Source organism: Stegodyphus dumicola, chromosome 5 (genome assembly GCF_044657685.1).
Source record: "Stegodyphus dumicola isolate Sdum_Otavi_A_Nest chromosome 5, ASM4465768v1".
Lineage (NCBI taxonomy): Eukaryota > Metazoa > Arthropoda > Arachnida > Araneae > Eresidae > Stegodyphus > Stegodyphus dumicola.
The window spans coordinates 88,726,399-88,749,825 of NC_140772.1; the positions used below are offsets into that span (position 1 = coordinate 88,726,399).

At 31.8% G+C, this 23,427-nt stretch overlaps 1 protein-coding gene across 3 annotated transcripts in view; it reads left to right on the forward strand.

Moving 5' to 3' along the window:
• Positions 1-23,427, forward strand: part of LOC118181836 (cell adhesion molecule Dscam1-like) — a 1,419,238-nt gene that overhangs the window by 1,029,097 nt on the left and 366,714 nt on the right. For all 3 annotated transcript variants that reach the window (XM_085816859.1, XM_085816860.1, XM_085816861.1), the window contains exon 5: positions 19,122-19,239. In XM_085816859.1, the coding sequence (XP_085672985.1) occupies positions 19,122-19,239 (118 nt within the window). The remainder of the gene's footprint in view (positions 1-19,121; positions 19,240-23,427) is intronic.

Sequence of the window (23,427 nt, forward strand, 5' to 3'; positions counted from 1 at the left end):
AGAAGAAAGGCATGTGATTACTAAATCGACATTTTTATGCGTTGCGTTTTACTTCAGTTGTATTTCAGGGAGTGGCCATAAACTTTCAAGCTTAACACTCATGTAGAAGGTAAACGGTCTAAAATTACTTTCTCACCTTTCTATCACAATGAGTTTTCAAGCGTCGGATTCCAGGATAAAAAATGTTTTGTCACAGTCTTCTTATCATTCCTGAGTGGCACCAAGCAAATCGTCATAGGACGTCATAGGACGTTGCTTTAGCACGTAAGCACATGCTGCTTTAGTTCTTGATACAAAAGGTGTTACTTAGGCAGGATCTTGTGAATACAGTGGATGGGAAAGAAACTGAGTTATGCGTTAGGTCAGTGATCTTCAAAATGGGATACGCGAAGTGATACTTGGAAGGGGGGGTCCAAAGAAGCTGGCTCATGCTCAGTTACGAATGTATGCACGTGTATCACCTAACTGCAGGGTTTTCCCAATGGTCGCTCTGTCTAGTTTCTCAAGCGTGTGGGGAGCTCGGCATCATAACTTCATAGACTCTAATTTCTTTTTATTACATTACATTATTTTATATTATATTGTTACGAATTTCGTACATAGATAGACGATTTTAATGCAATTATATGCGAAAGTATTGTATTTTCTGTATAATGTAACATCAAAATCTAGAAAATTGATGCTCTGGCAGAAAAATAAGAATACAGGGGCAAATCTATATAACATTGAACAAATGGTTATCTCGCTTATTTAAGAAGATATTGCAAAGCTGGTAGTGGTTTTGGCAACTAATTTTTGTCGCCAAATTTGGTGCGAAGTTGTCAAAAGTCGCCAAACTTGCAGATCATTTGGCGACATTGGAGTCCGGTTCCTGTATATCTGTAATAAGCACTGTAATTGATTATCTATGTAGCTGTAACCGTATTTCGGCCCTCATATGCCTTCCAGTAATTTCGAAAAGCAGAAAGTACTAAATATATCTCGGTGGCTGGGTGAAAACTATATAAAGACTATAGAGAGCATCTGCTGGTGTTCAGCTCTCAGCTGTTGTTCAGCGTGAGTTGAGTACTGAAATATGTACGATTGAGCTTCGCTCTTCAGCTGCGTTGTGCTTAACGTTCTAAGTAGTTTGATGTGCACTTACTAATTGTACTGTATGATACTGTGAAGAGTTGTAAGAATGAAAATGTTGAAAATTTCGGTAAAATACATTTTATCAAGCTATTATCGGTTCTGTATGCATTCAGTCTTTACGAACTCGTACGCATACAACAGTTTTTAAATTTAACATTTAACTAACATTAACGGTTTATAGAGCTTTAAACGCTTAACATTAACATTAACGGTTTATAGAGCTTTAAACGCTTAACATTGCGTGTGTTAGCGATAAAAATTGTTATATTTAAATCAGTTTTGTAGTTAAACATTTTTATTATATTTAAATGTGTCCATTTCTTTAGATTCCTAAAAAACAGATTTTATGTTATTATTAAGCACTGAAAATGCTACTAATACGAACATAAAAATATATTTTTAGTTTTACTAAAAGCGACTAATTATTGAATAAAATTAAATATTTGCATCGAAATCAGAAAAAATATTTTACGTCTTTTTCGTAAAATAAGTAAAATACAAACGAAATTTGAAATAACCTTTATTAAATAACTGTATGTTCCATTAACATCAATCTATTTCCTGTCATGAAATTTTAGATGCACTTTTTTACCTTTGTTGAACAAATTACTGGTGAGTAGGATACAATTAACCCTAAATAGTGTTATTAACGTATGTACAAGGTTTAACACGTGTGATAAGCTGTTGGCTACTTTCTAAAAGTTTTTCGTTCCCAATGAGGAACACTTAATATTTCAAGAAATTTCGCTGCAAAAACCCTCTCATTCGTTTTACAGAATTGGGCTGGCTGAGTGTTTGAAGAAATTATGTTCTCATTATCGTAATTTTTCTAGAATGTGAGTTCAAATAGTACTGGTGGACGACAATTCATCACCAACTTGGATGGATAAACGGCGGGTATCCTCTTAGGAGAGAGAATGCAAGGCACTAGGCATTCCTTCCGTACAATCTTGCAGATCCTGGTTCGGTTCCTGACAAGGTCACAATATATTTTCAAAACACCTCCAAGATAAAACATCTAATATGCCAAGAACATCAATAATAAATATGAATTTTATTGTTTAGATGTTACATGAAATGTAAGTTCTCTTTAACAACAGAGGGCACTGAAAAATGGTCATTTTACCAACGTTTTCCCCAATGAAGACAGTTGAAAAGTGACGAAAATTCGAGTAAAAAAGAGAGAAGCTGAGTTTTATATATTTATTTCATTTTACTCTATTTTTTAAGAAAGGAAGAAAATGCCTGCATTCAATATGGATAGAGGACAAAACAATTTTAGATCAACATTTGCAACATTCCTTTCAACAATTTTTTTCAGTTCAGATAAAGTTTTGAATCTTGGCTGAAAAAAGTATATTTTGAAAAACTATTTTCCTTCAGCAACTTTGTTCGAAACAAGACTTCTATGAATAGATTCTTTCTTTATTAGTACTTTTCCCCCTGCCTTTCTGCCTTTGCCTTCCAGAAATTTTTGCGAGTCTGCCTTTTATCGGGTATCAGTAACTAAGGCTTAGGAAAGTAAATAGATATGCGGGAAAAGATTTTCTCTCAGTCAAGAATGTGACTGACTTTAAAAGCACATAAACAAAGAATATATATGTACATACAATAAATGATTTTTTATGGATGTCAGGGAGAAATAAAATTTCAAGGAATTTTATCTATTGTTCGCATCACTCTAAAATTCTCCAATTTGTTTCCCAATCTTTTTGACATATTTGCATTTCAGAGATAACAAATGTAGTAAATACGCAAATGCCTTGTCTAAAGAACGTCCATTGATTCAAAATATATTCTGTTTTATTTTCTTAATGCATTTGAATTCCATTAATTTCAAATAAATTTATTTACAGGAAATACCGTTATAGATTTAAAGAGGTATGAAAGATATATATATTTTTGCATTATCAGTAACAAAGGAATAAATAACGGACTAATCTCACTGGGATATTATGCTTTCTGTGACACATGTAAAATATATTTAAATATGTTTGCGTTAAGAAATAGTCTAAACAATTTTGCATTCATAAAAGAAAACATGAACGAAGCTTTAGCTCTTTTATTCCCTCGACTGTCTCTGTCAAATGTTTATGCGTTTCTAGGCACTTTTTATTTATAAATTCTAAATGAATTGAAGATTGTTTCAAATAAGATTGATGCTATTAATGTAAAATCTCATTCAAATGAATGCTAATAAATTTTCTTAGATAATTTTTCTGTCATAAAAGATAACATGTATGAGATTTTAGGTAGTGTATATTCGAGGAAATGCGATACTATCACGAACTGAATTTAGATAATTTTGCCTTATCAGTTCATAATGAATTGGTACCAGTTCAAACCACGGCAGTTGGATTTTACTTCAAATACCTAATGAAAAATCTAATCAACAAGCTAATAATATTTTAACATACTCGCCTTCCAGCAAGTACCTGAAGAGTTAAAAACTGCTGTTCTTTGATTCATTTATTCTCGAATTTATTCCAGACGGAATGAGCTGATATTATTGTAGTCTTATAGGCTGTGTTAGTAAAATATAAAGTGCCAAATACTCCTTGAAGTTTCTGGACTGATGTTTTTAGTTCTTTTCACTAGACCTGCAAAGTAGTAACTCGTGGCAATGGTTGCTAACATGTCTCAACTGTTTTATTTAAAATGTCGTATTCTAAAAGAAATAGGCTTAAATGCAAATTTGATTCGAGATTTTATAGCTGATAACTGATACTGTTTTGGGTCCAAAGGTTGAAAAGCGGTAAGCAATATGGATATTATTGGAATGATATAAAACTTAAATGGTAAAAAACTTTGACGAAAATGGATGTTTCAATTACGAGTAAAATGAGCAGCAAACGGTCGACCATCTTCTCGGAAAAGATAAATGTCGGATAGGGCCTTCCTGTAAATATCATGTTCTTAGCGTTTTAACTGGATGGCAGTAATTACAAAGCAATTTTAACTTGAAAGAAAGGTAACAGAATATTTATTTTCCACTATAAAATTTACTTTCTGAATGAAATGCATGATTGAAGTCTAGAGAAAAACTATATTAAGTAACGAAATTATGTTACCTATTAGCACCTCTTGCCTTTGATTGCCAACAATTTCCTTATCGTTGGCAAACTTTTGATTGCCAACAATTTTCTTAGCTAGAAATTACATGTTGGAAGTGATTCCTAAGGATATACTACCTTTAAGAAATTGAGTAATAAATTCAGTTTTTGTGAAAGCATCCAAAAGTTCAATGACTACACACCATGAGATATACAGAATTGCAAGGAATGAGCAGATAAAGCTAGTTACTGATTATATTGTTTTCTCCAGATTCTGTCCTGAACAACGTACATGCATTTCATGAAAATGAATAAATACTGTCTTCATAAGAATCTACGAAGAGAAACGTTATTTTGCATAGCAGGTGATCACGAATAATTTGGTACAATTTATTTACTTGTAATATCATCTGCTCATCTAATCATCCCACTTTCCTCCTAAACACTCATCTTGAGAGCTTAATGTCACATCCTAGTATATTCTCAGGTCATCCTATCTAGGCCCCATCTACAGCATACGGAGTGTTAGCAGGATCTGAAATCCTAGTTACTGCATCCCCAGGCTATTTCTTTAACATCTTAAATAAATCCTCCCGAGTGCTTAATGCCACAAACTAGTATATGTCCAGAAATTGTTTTATAAGATTTTACAGAAATTGTGTGGTCCTGTTGTGATGACCTATAATCTACTTATCTTCCACAGAGTAAGTAAATTTTTAACATCATAGATCATTACATTTTGACCATTATTTTTCAAATTTTGCTTGTGTATATGTAAATACGAATTACACAGCTTATGTATCCGGAAGAAGGAATCTAATGAAGTCACACAGAAGCACAATTTGAGACTACGTTTCTTAAAAGAGTGCAGCTAAAATGAACAAAACATCCGAAATAACGCATCGAAGTAGGTAACGTAACAAGCGTTTTGCTTCTATATTCCTTACCATGATAAATAATGAACTCCATTTTACGTACTTTTTACAGCCAATTTTTTTCTAAGCCGAATTGCTCGTAGCATCAACAAAACATCCGCAGATATTTATTTTAATTAAGTGCAGTCTTTCAGAGCCGTAAAATTCCGGTTTATGAATCGCAGGAAACTGTTCAGAAAGCCATAAAATCTTTGCCTGGGAGATTTTCATCGTAGCTTTGTAAAGCCAGAAAAGAAAGAGGTTTCCCATTATGAGAGTTTAAATAAAAATAAGCTAACATAAATTTAGCTTTATGGTCCGGCTCGAAAATTATGTGGGTGGATCAAGTCCGGGAGTTAGAGCCGTTAACATTTTGCTTAGTCTAGGTTTCTTTACTTTTTACTTTGCGCCTTTTCTTTTTTCTCCTTATTCTTTCACTTCAACGGAGAAATTCTTAGTTAGAACGAAATGCGGAAAATCAATGAACGTGTGGGGAAATGTGACGCTAGAAAACAGAAATTTTTAGATGATGATGGATTATGAGAATTTACATTAGTGTTGTACATCACCTCGCGGAGAAAAGGATTTTCAATCAAGTATACAACTTTCCACTTACTTTTCCGAACACTTACAAACTAGATATTTTGTAATGCTATTTCGCAAAATATTTACTGTCATAAATTATTTCATCCCGAGATGAAAGTTGCATTTAATTCAGAATATTTCATTAATTAAAATTAAACTGATGACACAGCCGCCCAGACGGTATTTTGGTTAGAGGAGAGCCACTGCAGTTCCGAAGGGACAGGGTTTGAATCCCGCAGAACGCATGGATGTTTGTAAATGCATAGTGTCTTTGCGGCATGGGTGCACTCTAAATAGATGGCGATCCGAAAATCCTCTCAAGAAGTTATGGTAGGGTAAAAGGGGGTCCCCATGCATCCATTTCAAGACAGTTAGAACTGATGTGTTTTGCTGTAATAAATCATTTAATATAGCTATATTTTTCTTGCCCTTTTTGGAAACATACATAATTTCTACAAGTATCATGCAGCAATTTTATTAGGTCGCTACGTAAGTCCCTATCGCTCTTCATCGGGTTGGCAATCCTGCACTGGGAAAGCTTCGTTTTTCGTTATTCATCTGTTTCTCTCAGTTTGGAATTTCATGGCTCCGAGCAGGAGCTTGCATGCTGTTAAAAATTCGGTTTGATCATTTTCGAGGCTAATCAGTGTGGAAATTCTAGTACAGAAAAATTGAAAACTTCCAACATATTTATCGCCTCTTCTGATTACCATCTTTACCGGTCTCTCTCTAACAACATTCAGGGACAAATGTTTCATGATGAAGCTTCTCTTAGCACTGGCTTCAACTTAAAACCACAATATTTCTACAGGAGGCATTGAACTCTTACTTGAATGTTGTCAGCCGGTCATTGACAAACGCGATGATTATATTCCTGAAAAGATAAATGAATAATTATTGATTTATGACGTAGCGTATGTGTGTTTTCATTGTGTATTGTATTGTTTTGTAGTGTATTTTATACTAATAAAATCATAGCGTGTTAAAAGCGGCAAACCAGTGAAGAACTGCACGAGCTTATGTACCGAACATACAATAGCTAGAGCAAAGGAATTTAACTGATTTATATTCTGAACTTTGATGTTTTTCTTATCCTGAAATTTTTTATAATTTTTAGAGCCATTTAATTTTAAATAAAAGTATTAATCAGTACTTGATAATTTCACTAATTCTTTATAGTTAGTTTGAACTAAATCTCTTCATCAATCTGCGTTCATTTCGCTTTGTAATATAAATGAGTGTTAAACTGAAATCCATAAATAAAAAATCTAGATGTTAGACAAATTGGCTGATTTTATGAAATGCCAATTTACTACCATCTTTTTAAATGTACTTTGTTTCAGAATCCTTAAAGACCGGGAAAATTTTATATTCTAACTAAATATGCCACTTCAGATTTCAATCCAATTAGATACGATTAAAATTTATTTCGCTATATTCTTTGCCGGATAATCTTAAAGCCTCAAAATACGCAAACTATGTATAAACGTATTAGTCTCTGTGACATTTACAGGAGGTACCACTGTTTTATTTAAATGAAAAATATCCCAATTCCAATGCTTAAAACTAGCAAGCGGGAAGATTTAATTTAATCCTTCTCGCTAGACAGGTTAGGGTTAATCAGTCTTTTCCAGAACTAAGCTGATTTGTCGAAGTTGATCCTGTGGCTTCTTGTTTGCAGAGAGAAAATTGTTATTGAGCAGGGTTCTAATGAAATAAATAGATTGGGGAATGGTGTTTGTTTGGAGGCCTGGGAAGAGAGAAAATGTGAGAGAGCGTAGTAACTTCTCAGAAAGTATGTATTGTTGGGAAATATAAGATTAAGTTGCAGTCAATGTGACGGTTATATGGCTGGACTCAAGTCTGCCAATGAATGAAATAAGTAGGTACTGATCCGGAAGTTGTGTGTTTATTGAAGTGAAGGTCTGGCCTTTACCGGATAAGCGATAAACACTTCGGAAGTGAATCAAATTCTTCGGTAGGAATCTAATCAGGTGAGGCGGGAGATTCCTTTGGCATGGCTTTATTGGTTTAAGCAAGATGTATATATTTATCTTTTTATTCCAAGCCATATCAAATTATACAAAATATTACGTTAATTTATATAAATCTTATGGCAGAATTCTTACCTGCCTCTCTTTTTCTTGATATGTATAATGCATATCAGTATTCCTATTTTTTTTTTTTTTTAAACATATAAATTTTTCATTCTGGGTTCAGCTGAAGATTCAGCGATTTACTTCATGCTACTGTTGGTGTTTTTCCCTTATAACACGATACTATCTGCGTTTAGATCGAGTTACGCCATATAAGTTGCGTTTGTGTGCGTTGCTTTACAGCACAAGTTATCTGACGGCCAGCTGTTTTAGATTTTAATTTATGGACAATATCTGCGGCTTGATGAAGTCTATTTCATAGAAATGTATTATTTATTAAAACAATCATTCATTAAAGCAGTCATTAAAATCAAAACAAAATAGTTAGAAATATAAAATCCTTCATTCCTTTAAACCTGGTTAAATTGGCTTGATGAAGTCTATTTCATAGAAATGTATTATTTATTAAAACAATCATTCATTAAAGCAGTCATTAAAATCAAAACAAAATAGTTAGAAATATAAAATCCTTCATTCCTTTAAACCTGGTTAAATTATAATAGGTTTTTGGGCATATTTTTTCAACTTCAAAAATGGCGCAATAAATTTCTTTATTAATCAGACATTAGTAGCTTTTACTTAGGCACTTAGAGCATTATTAAATTATTTTAAGTGTTACGAATGACTGTGAATACCATTCTCAGAAAATGCGTACGTGAAAGTAACATATTACGAAAGGAATAAGGATGAAAGGAAAATTAAATAATTCGTTGCGACGCGAAAATGTATAAAGTTAGGAAATTCTTCTATTATAAAAAAAACTGGCAATTTTTTAATGTTTACAAAAAGGCAAAGGGAAGACTTTTTTTTAAAGAAATGAAAAATTAACTAATTTTATATTTTAGAGAGATTAAGAGGTGTTGAAAGCGGAATATCTGGAAAAAATGGTGATTTGGAATTTTTGCATATTCAAATTCTCTACATTTTAGCTTTCTAAAAACACCATATTTTAATCTGTCTGAAATTTAGAAGTGTAAAAAATCTAGTTTTTATCACCGAATGCTTTGATAAATGTGGATTTTTATATCAAAATTCAGTTTTCTCCAAATATTAATTTTTTTATACCCGATGTATCTGTTCTCAGGAACTATTGCTTACAGATATGTAATTTTTTAATGGCTTATTTATAATGTTTTATAGTATATACAGAAATGAGCGTTTTGAGCTAAACTAAGGAAAAAGAATTTCACCTTTTTTATTTTATTTATTTTTGGGAAAAGGGCTAAATTTTACTATGCCTAAAACAATATTCTATTAATTACTCTAAAACACAAAATACACTGGTTATCATAAATTATGGAAAAATCACAAAAATCACGATTACTGAAAACATTACATGTAGAATTTTATGAAACTTACCCACAATATAAAGCACATAGTAAGGTATCAAATAACATAAAAAGAAATTACCAGACAAATATGGTAGTATAGAAATTAGAACATGTATAAAATAAACAAATCAAAGGTGTCAATTTGCTATAGGAAAAGTAACTTCAATATGGTATATGATCGCCTCTAGAAGCAATACAGCACATAGAGCGATGTGTGATACTTTCAATTAAGCGGTCTATCAGTTCCACAGGAAGCGAGAGCCATTGCTCTTGCAAAGCAGTTGCAAGCGCGACAAGGGTCTGAGGGGACGGATTGAGAGCAGCTAGACATCTCCCTAAAGCATCCCAAACGTGCTCGATAGGATTCAAGTCCGGGGATCGAGCTGGCCACTCCATGCGCATAATTGTTTTCTGTTGAAGATAATCTACGATGAGAGCCCTGTGTGGTCTTGCGTTGTCGTCCTGTAACAGGAAAGCATCACATATTGCCCCGGCATATGGGCGCGCATAAACATCAAGGATGTCATCTCTATAAATCTGAGCATTCACGGTTCCCCTTGGAAAGATATGGAGGTCTGTGCGTCCACCCAAAGAGATGCCACCCCAAACACAGACGCTGCCCCTTCCGTATGCATCTCTTTCACGGATGTTTGACGGATGATGCAGGGTTCTAGGTTTTCTCCATACCAAATAACGCGTACTATCGCTTTCTAGACTAAACCTGGACTCATCTGTAAAGAGAACCGCCCTCCATTGATCAGGCGTCCAGTGGACATGTTGTCATGCCTACTGAAAACGGTCCCTCCTATGTCGTGACATGAGCGACACACAAATGGCTAGTCGCCTCGCATACAGACCAGCTTCGTGAAGCCTTCTACGCACAGTTGACGTTGACACGAACCTTCCGGTGGCTGCAGCAAGGGAGGATCTAAGAAGAGTCGGAGTAGCGGTTTTATTCCTGCGTGCACATAATGTCAAATATCGGTCATCGGCGCTCGTCGTAGCAGTTGGCCGTCCTTGGTTGAACCTCCTAGATGCCGAATCTGTGGTTTGAAATTGCCCCCATAGTCTATGAAACACAGAAGGACTCACATTTAGCCATCTGACCACTTCTGTTTGACTTTGTCCTGCCTCTAGTCTCCCAATGGCTCTCCATCGCAGTTCTGCAGGCAAATGATGCCTGGAGGTCATTGTTACGAATTGGCTATCTCAGATTTCTGATGTCTGATTATTTTTGAGGGAGTTATCGCTATTTTTGTTATTTTTCCTTAATTTATGATAAACAGTGTATTTTACTTATGAGGCTTGAGGATTGTTTTCATAAAGATTTTCAAACTGCATTTGACTGATAATCACGTGACACGGGAGAGGACAATCAAATGGAGGCATCCTGAAATCACTGCGAGGAAACACTCAAACAAAATTACCTGCGAAAGAACAATGGTAGAAAAAGTAAATAGCAAAACCGTCTCCTAAGTTGAAAAAAAGAATAAAAGGCAAGGACACAAATTCGGAATTTAACACAAGGCAAGCATAAACATATCCGTTAAAAAGAAAGAAAAAAATCGCAAAGTCCAAACGATATAACGAATCTTAGCATGGTATTATTTCATTGTAAATGAATACCACGTTCATTGTAAATTCTTTTATACAAACTTAACTTATTCAATACTTGGCTTTACATTTATTTCCCTGGATCGCTTGCACATAAACCTTGTAGAAATATTTCTATCAAATAGCAATTGTTTTTATTTCGAAAGACAGCACATCTGCGAATCGCAAACATTGTAAACGAGGGGAGTAATTCTTTTGTAATATTAAAAAAAAAAAAAAATATCAGATGTCGACACCATATGACTTCCTTGTACGGCCTATTAAATTATACACATTTTTTGTTATGTTTCATTTAAATTTATTTCCTCGAATTTAATCAATCTCATTTAATCTCATTTAATCAATTTAGTTCTCATTTCGCGGAAAGACATAAATACATAAAAACTCAAAACATCTTCATTAAAGTTTGTAAACACCAAATTTGTAAGCGTTAACACCAAATATCGTTAAAAACAGTTACTATTATTATTACTATTATTTTGGAATTGCAATAAGAGTTTCTACGGCACAAGGAAGAAATTTGGTCAACGGGCAAAAAGTCAAATTTTCCGGTGCACAAATTTGAAGTTAACTTTTGCAAAATGACCCTAAATTTGGTGCGCATTCATGATTCTCTAAAAATATGTTGTTTTTAAATATTTTATGATTTTGCTGTTGAATCGAATTTTATGTGGTGTAAGCGCTAAGAACGTGATATTTAATTACTATGAGTTTCAAATGCTAATAAGCGGCACCATCGTTAGGCCTAGCGTCACTTTAACTTTTAAATTGTTCATAAATCTATAACTATTGCATGCAGATTAACTGAAGGCATAAAAACCTTAATTCGAACTGAGTAAAATAATTGAGCCTGAGCCAGGTAACAAGATATACAATATGTGTATATATATATATATATATATGTTTTGTGCGGTTGATTGCAACGAAAAGGGACACGTACAACCACATATTATATCAGTCCAATATATAAAAAATTCAGTCTTCTACGACTTCTTTTTCTTGATTTGTATGAGATACATACATACGTACTTATAGACGTTATGAAATAAATCTCTTTTGAATCCATTTTAAATACATTTTACAATTCGTTTTGGAGAAAATAGTCTTTTATTTGTCCGTACGTACAGATTTCAAGTAAAAAATATCTTTCAAATGGATTCGAGAAAGATAAAAATGGCTTTTTTCGTTGAAATATGATACCCGAAATTTTTCGAGATTATAATATTTTCTTTACTAAGTAAAAGGAAGTAAAATGACCCAGGGAATCTTGGGCATACTTTAATTTTTATTCACTGCTGCAAATTTCGTTCAAATTAGAGACTTTATTTTTTTTATTAAATCAGATGACTTATATTTTGAATGTATTTATAATGAACTAAATACAGAATAAGACGTTGAGTTCTGAAAGTACATTTAGAACTGAGAAAGTTTTATTTTTACCTTTTTAAAGTCACTCTTGAGACTGTTCTACATAAAGACTATCGAAACAAAACTCTGCTCATCCATTCTTTCTTGCCAAAAACACTAAATAGTTTCCATTATTACAGGAGCCTTGACTTTGTGGTTTGGTCTGTTTTTGTTTAAATCAATACCCTTGAGAATTTCTTTTTTCTCGTCCATTGATCCTTAATGTGTCTTTTTTATCTTAGTGGATTGAAAAGATTTTCTGGCTAAGAAATAGTATATTGTTTAACAATCTTAAAATTTTCATCATGTATTCAGTAGGGTGTTAAGACCTCATATGTTGCATGGAAGTTATTTTGCATTTTGCACTTACTTTTAATGATCTTTTATGTAATTATTATTGAATGCCTTTTAGTTTTCCTGCTATGGATTTGTTTTCAATTTAAAAGTTCTTACTATAAGTATATAGCCTGGAAATTCTAACGAACAAATGAAGACGTTAAAATCGGATTGTTGTAAATGTGAGAAACTTTCTCAACTTTACTTTGAACTTAAATTTCATAAACACATTTTTCAGTTTATTTCCAAAATTATTTTTTATTCCTTAAAAAATTCCTTTAGAAAACTATTACGTATATGAATTATTAGGTAATGGAAAATATGCGTCATCTTCTATTCCACTGAAAAGTTAATTAGATAAGAAACTTTAACTTTGCATTTAATGGACTTTGCATTTAATGGACACGAAACATGCACATGAAAAGAATAAATTATAGTTTTCCATTTCTTAACGTTATTGCCCTTTCATATATGCATTTAAGTTTTCTTCTGAAAGTTCATCCAAAAATTTCCTTCTTTTAGTAACTGTATTCTGAATACTAATGAAATATTCTGAGTAGTGTCGAAATTCTTTTGACTTTTTTATGTTAAAGCTAGTAGAATTCTTCGAGCATTTTTGGTTGAATTATTGCATTCGTTTACATTATTCATGTTATTTTCATCTTCACTAACTTTAAGAAATGGATTTTAATGATCTTCCTTTCTGAATGTTCCTCGGTATCGGTTTACTTGCAATAATTTACTCTGAAATAATTACGTTTTCTTTAAAATTTAAGTTGCATAAACATTCAGCAGCAGATCAACAGCAACATGATAATAATGATAAATGCGATACTTAAAAAAAATAACTGAAATTGGAATATTTATTTCAGGAAATATTTTTAGTTTTTATTCACGATTAATTTATATTAATAAAGCTCCATTTTTATTTAACGTTTCTGATGTTTAATGTAAAATTAAATAATTCTGCTGCTTTCTGGAAACATACATTAACTATTTAAATCATATGAATTTCCTATGAAAATTAGTTACAGTAATGGAATTACTTGCAGGCATTTCCAAGAACAATAATAATTATGAATCAATGTGCAGTTTATGTGAAATATTATACAGTTTCTTTGCATAAATAAGTGTTTGAATTACTGCTTGCAATTTCTCAATGCTTATCCGTAACTAATAGTATTTCTTCCAAATTTAAGTATTAGTCTTAGGCAATTCATTCAATTTCACACATGATATATTTATTTTATTATAAAACTCACCTCATAAATCATTATATAGATTTCATGCAAAGGATGAACATACTTGAGTAAATTTTTTGTAATCAATGAGATTAATATCAGCTTCATATCACCATACCACCCATGCTGTATTAAAGAAATAAACAGGTGCGTTAAAATACATATCCACTGCAAAAGCATTTCAGAAGACATTAGAAAATTCAGAAATAATGTCAAAATATGCTGCAAAAAAGCGTTATGTAAAGCCTTTTTTGAAGTATAATTTATACAATTTTTGGAACCATTTATTAATATTGCAATTGATTAAAAACAAGTGAACAGTAGATTGCAGATCATATAGAGTGTTTTTGTCAGCGCATAACCAGGTGTTACGTATTTGGCAATAGTGCGCTATTGTATGGTAGTCCAAACTTTATACAACGTAGTTTCAATTAACAGATAAGAAGAAAATTTTGATAAATTTTTATGTTAATCTATGTCATTTTTATGTTATGAGTTTCCAAACTGCCTTTTGCAATGACAGTATTCACTTTACAAGTTATTTAAAGAAGAGAATAAAAAACTTGTTCATCCCTTAATTACTATAATGAGAAAAAGCATTAACTACTTTGTCCCTTATGTTAAATGTTGCTAAAATATTCGAGGTGTGAGGGTAAAAAAAACATTTATCTTTTTATTATATACTAAATGAAATGAGTTCGAGTTCGTATTATTTATTCTCGTATTATTTATAATATACGAGGTTATTAGCAACTCTTATAGTATTATATTCAATGCACAAGAGAATATATCCCGTACATCATATCTCCGTGAACATTAACTTCCTTGTACGAAGTAAAAGAAGTATTGTAATCGCAAAAATTTCGGATATCATATTTCAACGAAAATATATATTTTGACCGCTCTTGAATCCATCTGAAAGATGTTTCTCCATGCCATCTGTATGTACGGACAGAATGAATGTTTCTGTTTTCCCAAAAGGGATTAAAAATGGATTCAGAAGAAAGTTTTTCAGTGACATCTGTACGTACGTAGATATGTATAAATTTATGTCGCATAACTAAAAAATGAGTAGCTTCAGAATGTTGAACTTTTGTATATGAGACTGCTATAACATGTAGTTGTGCACCTCCTTTTTTGGTTGCAATCGGCTGTACCAAAATTATATATATATATATACCCACTCTGTTACTCGACTTATTGAGCTTTTTTTTTTTTATCCTTATGCGTTGGTAAATTGTGCATTCTTTGCTTTGAAAGTGATTGAATTACGTCGTTCTTTTGATTTGGCTAAGGCTTTTTTTTTTTTTTTTTTTGCCTTTAGTTTTTTGAACGCAATAGCTGTAGAATTATCAACAATTCAAAAGTTGTTTAAGTGTGACGAAGCATAACGGAGCAGTCATTCGTTTACATTTGAAACTTAGCAGAATAGTGAATCAGTTTCTATACGTTCAGCGATTTTTTGCTGAGTGGGACCAGAAGTAAATTTTCAGTTTTGTTCACCGAAAAATCTGCTTTCTTGCCCGTTGGCCGTATTGCTTTTTTTTGCGTAGAAACTCCAATTTTCATTTTAAAAAGATTTTTTAACTGTTTTAATTGTATTTGGTATTTATGTTTTTCTCTACTTTTAAATTTTTAAAGAATATGTTTTGAGTTTTTATGTATTTCTGCCTTGCCGCGAAGTGAGAACTGAATTAATTGAATGAAAAACTACATTTCTAATAATGAAATTTTAAGTAATAAGTTTAAATGAAATGCAGCAAAAAATGTGTATGATTAATTAGGCCATATATGGACATCATGAATTGTCCACATTAGATTTGTTACTAATAAAAAGTATAGAATCGGAAGCTGTAGAAACATTTTTGAAGATAGAACTATAAGAAATTTATTATAACAAATATTTTCATACAAATTCAAAACACTTTATAATATTTTTAAAAACAAAGAGCAGTAAGATTTGATTAAAGATTATAAAATAGAAAAATAATGTCACCTGGTTATTAGCAACTCCTATAGTATTATAATTAACAAGGGAATATATCAGTATGTGGTGTCTCATAGTTACTCATATAGTTACTCATTAGAAACTCATATAGTATTATATTCAATACAGAAAAGAATATATCCAGTAAATCATTTCTCTGTGAGGTATGTTAGGCAAATTTTAGAAAGTTTTTTACTAATCAAAAATAGAGATTCGACGGCTATAGGAATAGTTTTGAAGATAGAAATATTTATTCCGTTAAACTATCTTCATATTTGTTTAGAACATTTTAAACTGTATTAAACAGAAGATAATAAAAAAAGGTATTAAGAAACAGAAAGAAACATTAGTAAACATAAGGTAATACGAATTGGACTAAAATTATAAAATAGGAAAGTAAGGTCAGCTAGTTTATCGATTGAAATATTAACAAATTCCTAATTTTCTTGATTAGCTAATGGGTATATAAATATGATTCTTTCCTTTTGCAGTAGATGACATTAGTCTTCTCGCCCGCAGATGAATGTAGGAATATGTGTGTTACAGAGGCTTCAAAGTAAGCTTTAATAAGCCTGTTAGCCTCAGGCATTTGTTTAAAGCGTAAAAAGCAATTATTTTCCCCTAATTAAAAATATCGATCTTTGTGCCAAAAACAGCATTTGAGGGAAGATTTACTTTACTGCTTCATTACAAAGAAAACTGCAGAAGAGTTGTAATGTTTGCATTTAGAAATGCCTGGTAAACATGCTTCACTCAATGCAGGTTGTAAAGAGTGGTTTCGACGATTTAAACAATAATTTCAATGCGCATGACAAAGAACGTGGAAACCACTAAAAAACCTCAAGAAGAAGTATTGGAAGCATCATTAAATGGAGATTCTTTCCAAGCATAATTAGAATTGGCAGCGCCTTTAGATACAAGTGTACATTCCCGAATGTCTGCACAATGTGGGAATTGTTCAAAAGCAAGGAAATGTGAAATAAATGAAAATAACTTCGGACATCGGAAAACGGTATGGGTTTTGCTACTTCAAAGATAAAAAAAATAAAACGTTTTGAATTTTTACTGGAGATGAAAAATGTATTCACTACAAAATCCCAAATGATGAAAGACCCGGGTTCGTCTAGGTCCGTCTGGCGGTACCAAAGTGTGTAATCTACTAAGAGCTGTCGCAATTGTGTCAGAAAATTAATACTTAACGTTACAAATAACAGGTAAACTATCTGAGCAACAAAATGTAGGAAAAAACCTTCTCATATGTCGAAAGGCACGACAAAGTTTTTTCCAACATAACGGAGATCTCCAACATGCTGCAAGACCAGTTCAAAAAATGCTAAAAGAAAATTACTAGGATACGTTGCGCCATCTTTAATATTCAACAGATATTGCTCCTTCAGACTGCTTTTTGTTTTGATCCATGCAGAGCATCTTTTCTCGAGAGCGGTTCAGTATTTTTGAGTACATCAAAAATTGGTTTGATGCCTAGATTGTTTTACTTCTTTCATCATGAAATGCTTCTACTGCCTGACAGCGGGGGAACAGTTATAGTTTTCCATGGAAAATAAATTGAATAAATCTTTCTTTCATTTTGAAAAACACGTATTTTATTACTCGAAAGATATTGGAATCATAATTAGAAACCAATGTGTAAATGTCTCAAAGTTTTCGTACTCCATTTTTCCTAATTAAATCAAAATCATAATTATCCATCTACATAAATTCCCATCTTAATCTGTGATTACCTCGTCATCCACTGATTAACACTGTTCAAAACGATCTTTGAAAGGTTTAACCGAGACGTGTAGTGATTGTACAATTGAAGCTATGCATTATGGAATATCCCCTTATCTTTCTTGGATAGTCTTCTTTATTTTTTATATAAGTGGTCACATTTCCTATCTACTCTTGTAGTTTCCATGTGAAAAATATTATGATAATATGTTTTCCAAAAATATCAAATGAAAATAAAATAATGATATAGTTTTCGAATTTGAAAGAAGAAAATATTATAAATTAATGAAAATAAATTTAATTTCTCACACACTATCGCAAAAAGCTCCAATAAGTTTTAATTAGAAAATTTATCGAACTGATTTGACTACAATAGGAATGAAGAGTTATTTATGCTCTCAGCAAAGAATAATTTTTTCTTTCTAATATACACGAGAAAAAGTAGACAGGTTTAGTAAGCAGAGTATTCTGTCTTCAGAACGCAGAATACTATCGAGAAAAGAAGGAAAATTTTGTATTGCATTCCGATAATAAGGGTTTTTTCAATAACTGAATAACTAAAAATTAATCCGTAATGAGCTAGTATTTTAATCATCACTGATTTTCGCCAGCATTGAGATGAATCATTGTATATGATACTTAGTTCATTTGGAAAAGAAATATTAATATTAAATTGTTTAATTCATTCAATGCGTTTGATTTCACAAAGAGTTGTCTTCTGTTTAAACCAGGCAAATTTCAAACTTAAACTACCGTTAATGCAATGAAACTTAAATTACCATCAATATTATGTAAAAAAAACATGGAGTTTGAAGAATTTCGACACAGATGTCGAAATATGAAAGGTTTTGCATAAAATACTACTTAAAAATAATCAAGTTTGAAATTTTCCCTGAATTAAGTTTCAAGTTGCCATACATAAACTATTATTAAACTATAAAGTTTATTTTCTATAAAGTTTTTTTTCTTCGATTATGTCTAAGGTAATTAATTTAATTATAAAAAGATGGAATCATCAATGTCTTATACTTCTAATATTATATCAAACTATTAAGTTTCTTCCGAATCGTAATGACAAATTACTACAGAGATATTTCAACTTGTTGTTATCGCATAATTCTTAACATTTATTTTATCCTTTTTTCCTCGGTAAATTTATCTGAGTTTAATCCCCAAACAGTGCTTATATGCATAAATTTTCCTTACGTTAATACCATTAGAAAACATTAATAAAGCTTCATTCTTAAATAAAATTAATAAATTTCAATCAACAAAGCTATTTCTTCAGAAAGTTTTGTTAAATGATATTTCGAAATAAACTTTTTCCTCTCAAACAACTTCTACACATTTACCCCTAAAATATTCTCAAGATTTCATTCAAATTAAATTATCCTTTCAAATAATAAAATAGCAAAAAATAAATCTGGAGCTAGTATTAATTTAGGTTAATAACGAAAATTGAGTTAATGAACTATGAATTATTCATACAGCAGGGAATCGACATGAAAAGTTTTTTCGAAACTACACTCTTCTTCGTCTTCTTTTTAAAACAAACTTTGAAGTTTTTCCCTACACTTTGGTTTAGTAATTAAAGTCTTAGTTAATGTTTTTCGATGTTCTTTATACTTCCAGAGCCACACGCTTCCACTCTGCCAAGAGTTACATTCAGCCAAGCCCAAGTACGCACGGAAGAAGGATCCCCTGCTCAGTTACCCTGCGTCGCTCAGGGCAATCCGCCCCCTACGTACAGGTAAGTAACATTCTGCATTAAATTAAATGTATGCTAATCATAAAACACGCAAATGGTTGAAGAAAACCACGGTGATAAAGAATTTCTCAAAATTGAGGATAGATGGCATTGCGAGTTAAATATTTATTTATTATTTTTTTTTTGGACAATTCATGCGCCTAAAGCAAAGAAAATTATTACGTTCTTTCTGCTTAAACGCATACTGAACATATTTTCGCTGAATATGTTAAGTAATGAAGAAAGTCTCAGAAATACGATAATTAGAGTCTGGAATCGCTTTCCATTGGGAGTTATTAACGTCTGTTTTTAACCTTAACTTTCTGCACCGATGTTCCTAAATTATATTTCCTTCTTTTCTAATAATTAATGACCGTAATTAGGTGCACTTTTTATAAGCTCTTTGAAGGAAGTAATGCACGTTCGTGGTAATGAATCACAAGTGTAATCGGAATATTTTTGACAACTAGTCTTGTTTCGAATAAGAAATTCTGCCGAATCTCAATAAGGTAAGATAGGTAGAGCGTTGTGTTTAAAAATCTGTTTTTTGGGCGTTTTCTTCAATATATAAGTCGAATGAAGTATAATTTTTATTCAAAAGAAATAATATATTTGGTAAGTGAAAGCGCATTACAATACAGCTTTTTAAGTAAAGTTGGTAAAGAAACTCCTTTTTCATCTGTCAGCTAATGTACTTTTCTTTTCATGCTAAAATGTGAAAAGCACAGTTACGATGTCAACTAATCTTTGAAACGTTAAGCTACTTTTTAATTGTTTCTTAATTGATTTTCAAAAGACCTGAATTACATAAATAAGAGACATTGAAGACCAATGTATTCCTCGAATAGCTATGGGATATTCTTATTTTTAGCGCCAATGAGTTTAATACTTTAGAAACATAAGTGGAATAACTGTAAGAGAAAATTTTTGAATATCAAAATTTTTTTTGTGTTTTATTTAGTTTTAAACCTTAATTTGTAAAACAGTTTGTAGAGTCTAGTGAATGAACTTCTGTCTGTATACTGGAGAAGCAGGAAACTACACAGGAGAAGGGTAAAAGTACCCTTTAGTAACTCTTTAAATTTTACAATTCGTCAACTCGACGCTAACAAACTTCGCCTCTGCTTAGGCGGTAAGTGAAAGTCAGATAATTGAAACTAAAAGTTAAAATATTAACAAGTGATAAAACTAGCCTACAGGGCTCAGCGAGATCCTGTAACTTAAACCCGCTAGTGGCAGCAAAGCAATGCAATTAAGCCACTTGAACCAGCAACAAGTAAACGTATCTACGGCAGAGACGGCAGCTACAGCCTAACTTTCATTTTCTCCTACCGAGACTCGGCCTTTATCTACTTCCTTCGAAGTAGAAAATTTGCATTTCCTTCCGCACGCTACAACATTTAACTATTCTGGCACTGAAAATTAGGGGAATGAAGGCTTACACGAAAGGTCTAAACTCAAACTTTAAATTGTTAGTTAAAATAAATATAAATCCCTACAAGTTAACAATTATTTGTTTATGTCGTTATAATATAGAAAAGTTGTAAAATATTGGAAATAATACAGTTTAATACAATTAAAAATTAAGATAACGAAATACGTTTCGAAGATACGATTACATTTACAGAAATAAATTTGTATATTTAATTATTTCGTTAAAAATTTTATTAATTTTTACAGACTCTTAATCCGATGCTTTTTCCTCTTAGAAAGTTGATTTGGTTTTTAAATGTGGATTATTTTATATTTTTTACAGCCAACTTATATAATTTCAATGGATTTCATTTTAGCAAGGGAATAAAACTAAGATTTATATTGTCGCGTAGATGAGGGGATTCTACAAATGAACAGGCAAGTACAAGTCGAAGCTCAAGACTTTTTATTAACTCTATCTGAATGAAGATCTACTTATATACAGCTGGTGAACATGCTGAAACATTCCATACTTGGAACGTTTTGGAAGAATAAGAAGGAAATTTACATAAATAAGATAACATTAACAAGAAGAAAATTTACATAAAAACCAATTATCAGGCATCTTGCCGTTGACGGGTTCCGAGTCCTACGCCTTTTTCGCTAAGCTATGAAGAGCTCGGTCGAAAAGAGCAATTTACTGCAATATTATCACTAATATATTGATTGATTGTGACTAATGTTTAAATTATTACTTTTATAATGATCTTCTAAAACGGAACAACAAGCATACTCGCAAGGGCATAACTATATAATTATATTTATTTTTTGAAAATAAATATTCTCTAGTAGCATTTCACATAATACCAAAATTTTCGTTAAAGGATGCAAATACGCGCTTTAGTTTGGGAAAGCAGCTTCTGATTTCAGTCCAAATAAAAACATCCAAATTAAGAATATTATTTCAGTAAAACATGGCTAAAAACAAACCGTTTGTCATTCTTTCAGCACGTAGAGTTAAACAGAGACATATCTTATTTAGTTGACACTAACTAGAGAAAATTACTTAGATGAAATGACTGTGATAGTTAAACCAGACATTTTACTGGGAAAGTGTTTCTCTCGTGTAAGAGATTATTTAAGTTAATTATTTCAGAAGAAACATTTTTCTGTTGGAAGTAGTTTCTCTCGAGAATTATCTACTCACTAATTTTTAATTCCTTATAATAAGTAACAAGTTTAATATTATGATGTTTTCCCTAAAATATATATATTTTAATACCACATACTGCTTTTAACAAAGTATGCTAAACTTTTTATGCTGCTCTTTACCTTAGGCTAGTTCTGTCTTTAATATAATATGCGGAATGTTTTTTATTTCTCATTCTCTTCTCTCTGAGACAGTTTTGTTGAGATTTCTCAGCTGCTTAATGCTATGTGTTTCTGCCGTTTATTTTTATTTTCAGTTGTTCTAAAAAATTCGACTTTTGATGTCTTAGCATGAGTTAGTCACCGTTGTGCTCATATCCTAAATTACATTGTAGAGTGCCTCATTCCTTATGTCTACGATAAAGGTGAAGGAACCTAGTGAATTATGTACCGACTTATCGCTGGGTTCAAGTAACTAAAATGTAGACTAAAGAAGGGTTAAACTACCCTTTATTTCACTCAAACTAAAATTAACTGTCGACCCCTTTCTCGGGCTTACAAAAATCATCTACTTGGGCATGAACTCAGAATAACAAATAAGAAATTTAACTATAAACTAAAGATGACTTAGCCGAAGCTAAACACAAGAATCTAACGTAACGTCTTATTTTCATAATCTGATCCGTATCTAACGCCTAAGACAGGCACAAGCTAAACATTTACGATTGTGCTACTTTAAGAAATAATACTTCAGAAAATCAAGACACAGAATATGGTAAAATATATTTAAAAGAAACTATTAAAATCCTCCCTTGATATTATTTCATCATAAATTATTTCTGGGTGAAGAATTAAATATTTATTTCATAAAGAAAAGGTTTAGGTATTGCAGATATAGTAGTACATTTATTTCACTGAGTAATTTTACCACGTTTGCCACACAATTTATGTGGCAATATTTTTATATCTTTATACGAAGTAAAGAAAATACTGTAATAGTGGGAAAAAAAGGACCAAAATTATTTTCTTTATTTTACGGACTGTAAAATGAATTTGTTCACAAGGATTTTTTTCTTGACGTCTATAAACACATATGTATGTATCTCGCATAGCATAAAAATGATTAACCGCAGACCATTGAAAATTTGTACATAGGAATGCTATAGCATCTAGCTTGGCCTACCTTTTTCATAGCAATTAGTGCACACCCATTCCCTTACCCGGCTTTGTGAAGTCTTACTTTTTTTTAATTATATGTTGAAAAATTGTACATTTTCTGCATTAAAGGCGATTGAATTATGTTGTAGTTAAGTTTCGGTTAATGTTTCTGTGACTTTAATTAATCTTCATCCAACCTGTCAACAATTTAAATGTGTAATTGGAGCTAAACCTAACGAGGTGGAATTTGTTTACATATGAATTTCTTAGTAATTAGAATTAAGTCCGTTGGTGCAGTAACTTCAGTGTCCACTGAGGAAAAATGTAGTTAAAATTCGGGGGACCGAAAATTTTATCTTTCTATCCGTTGGCCGAATTGCTTGTGTGCGCGTAGGAACACAAAGTTTAATTACAAAAATTGATTTCTTAACTATTTTAATTATATTCCATGTTTTAGGGGGCGGGTTTTCG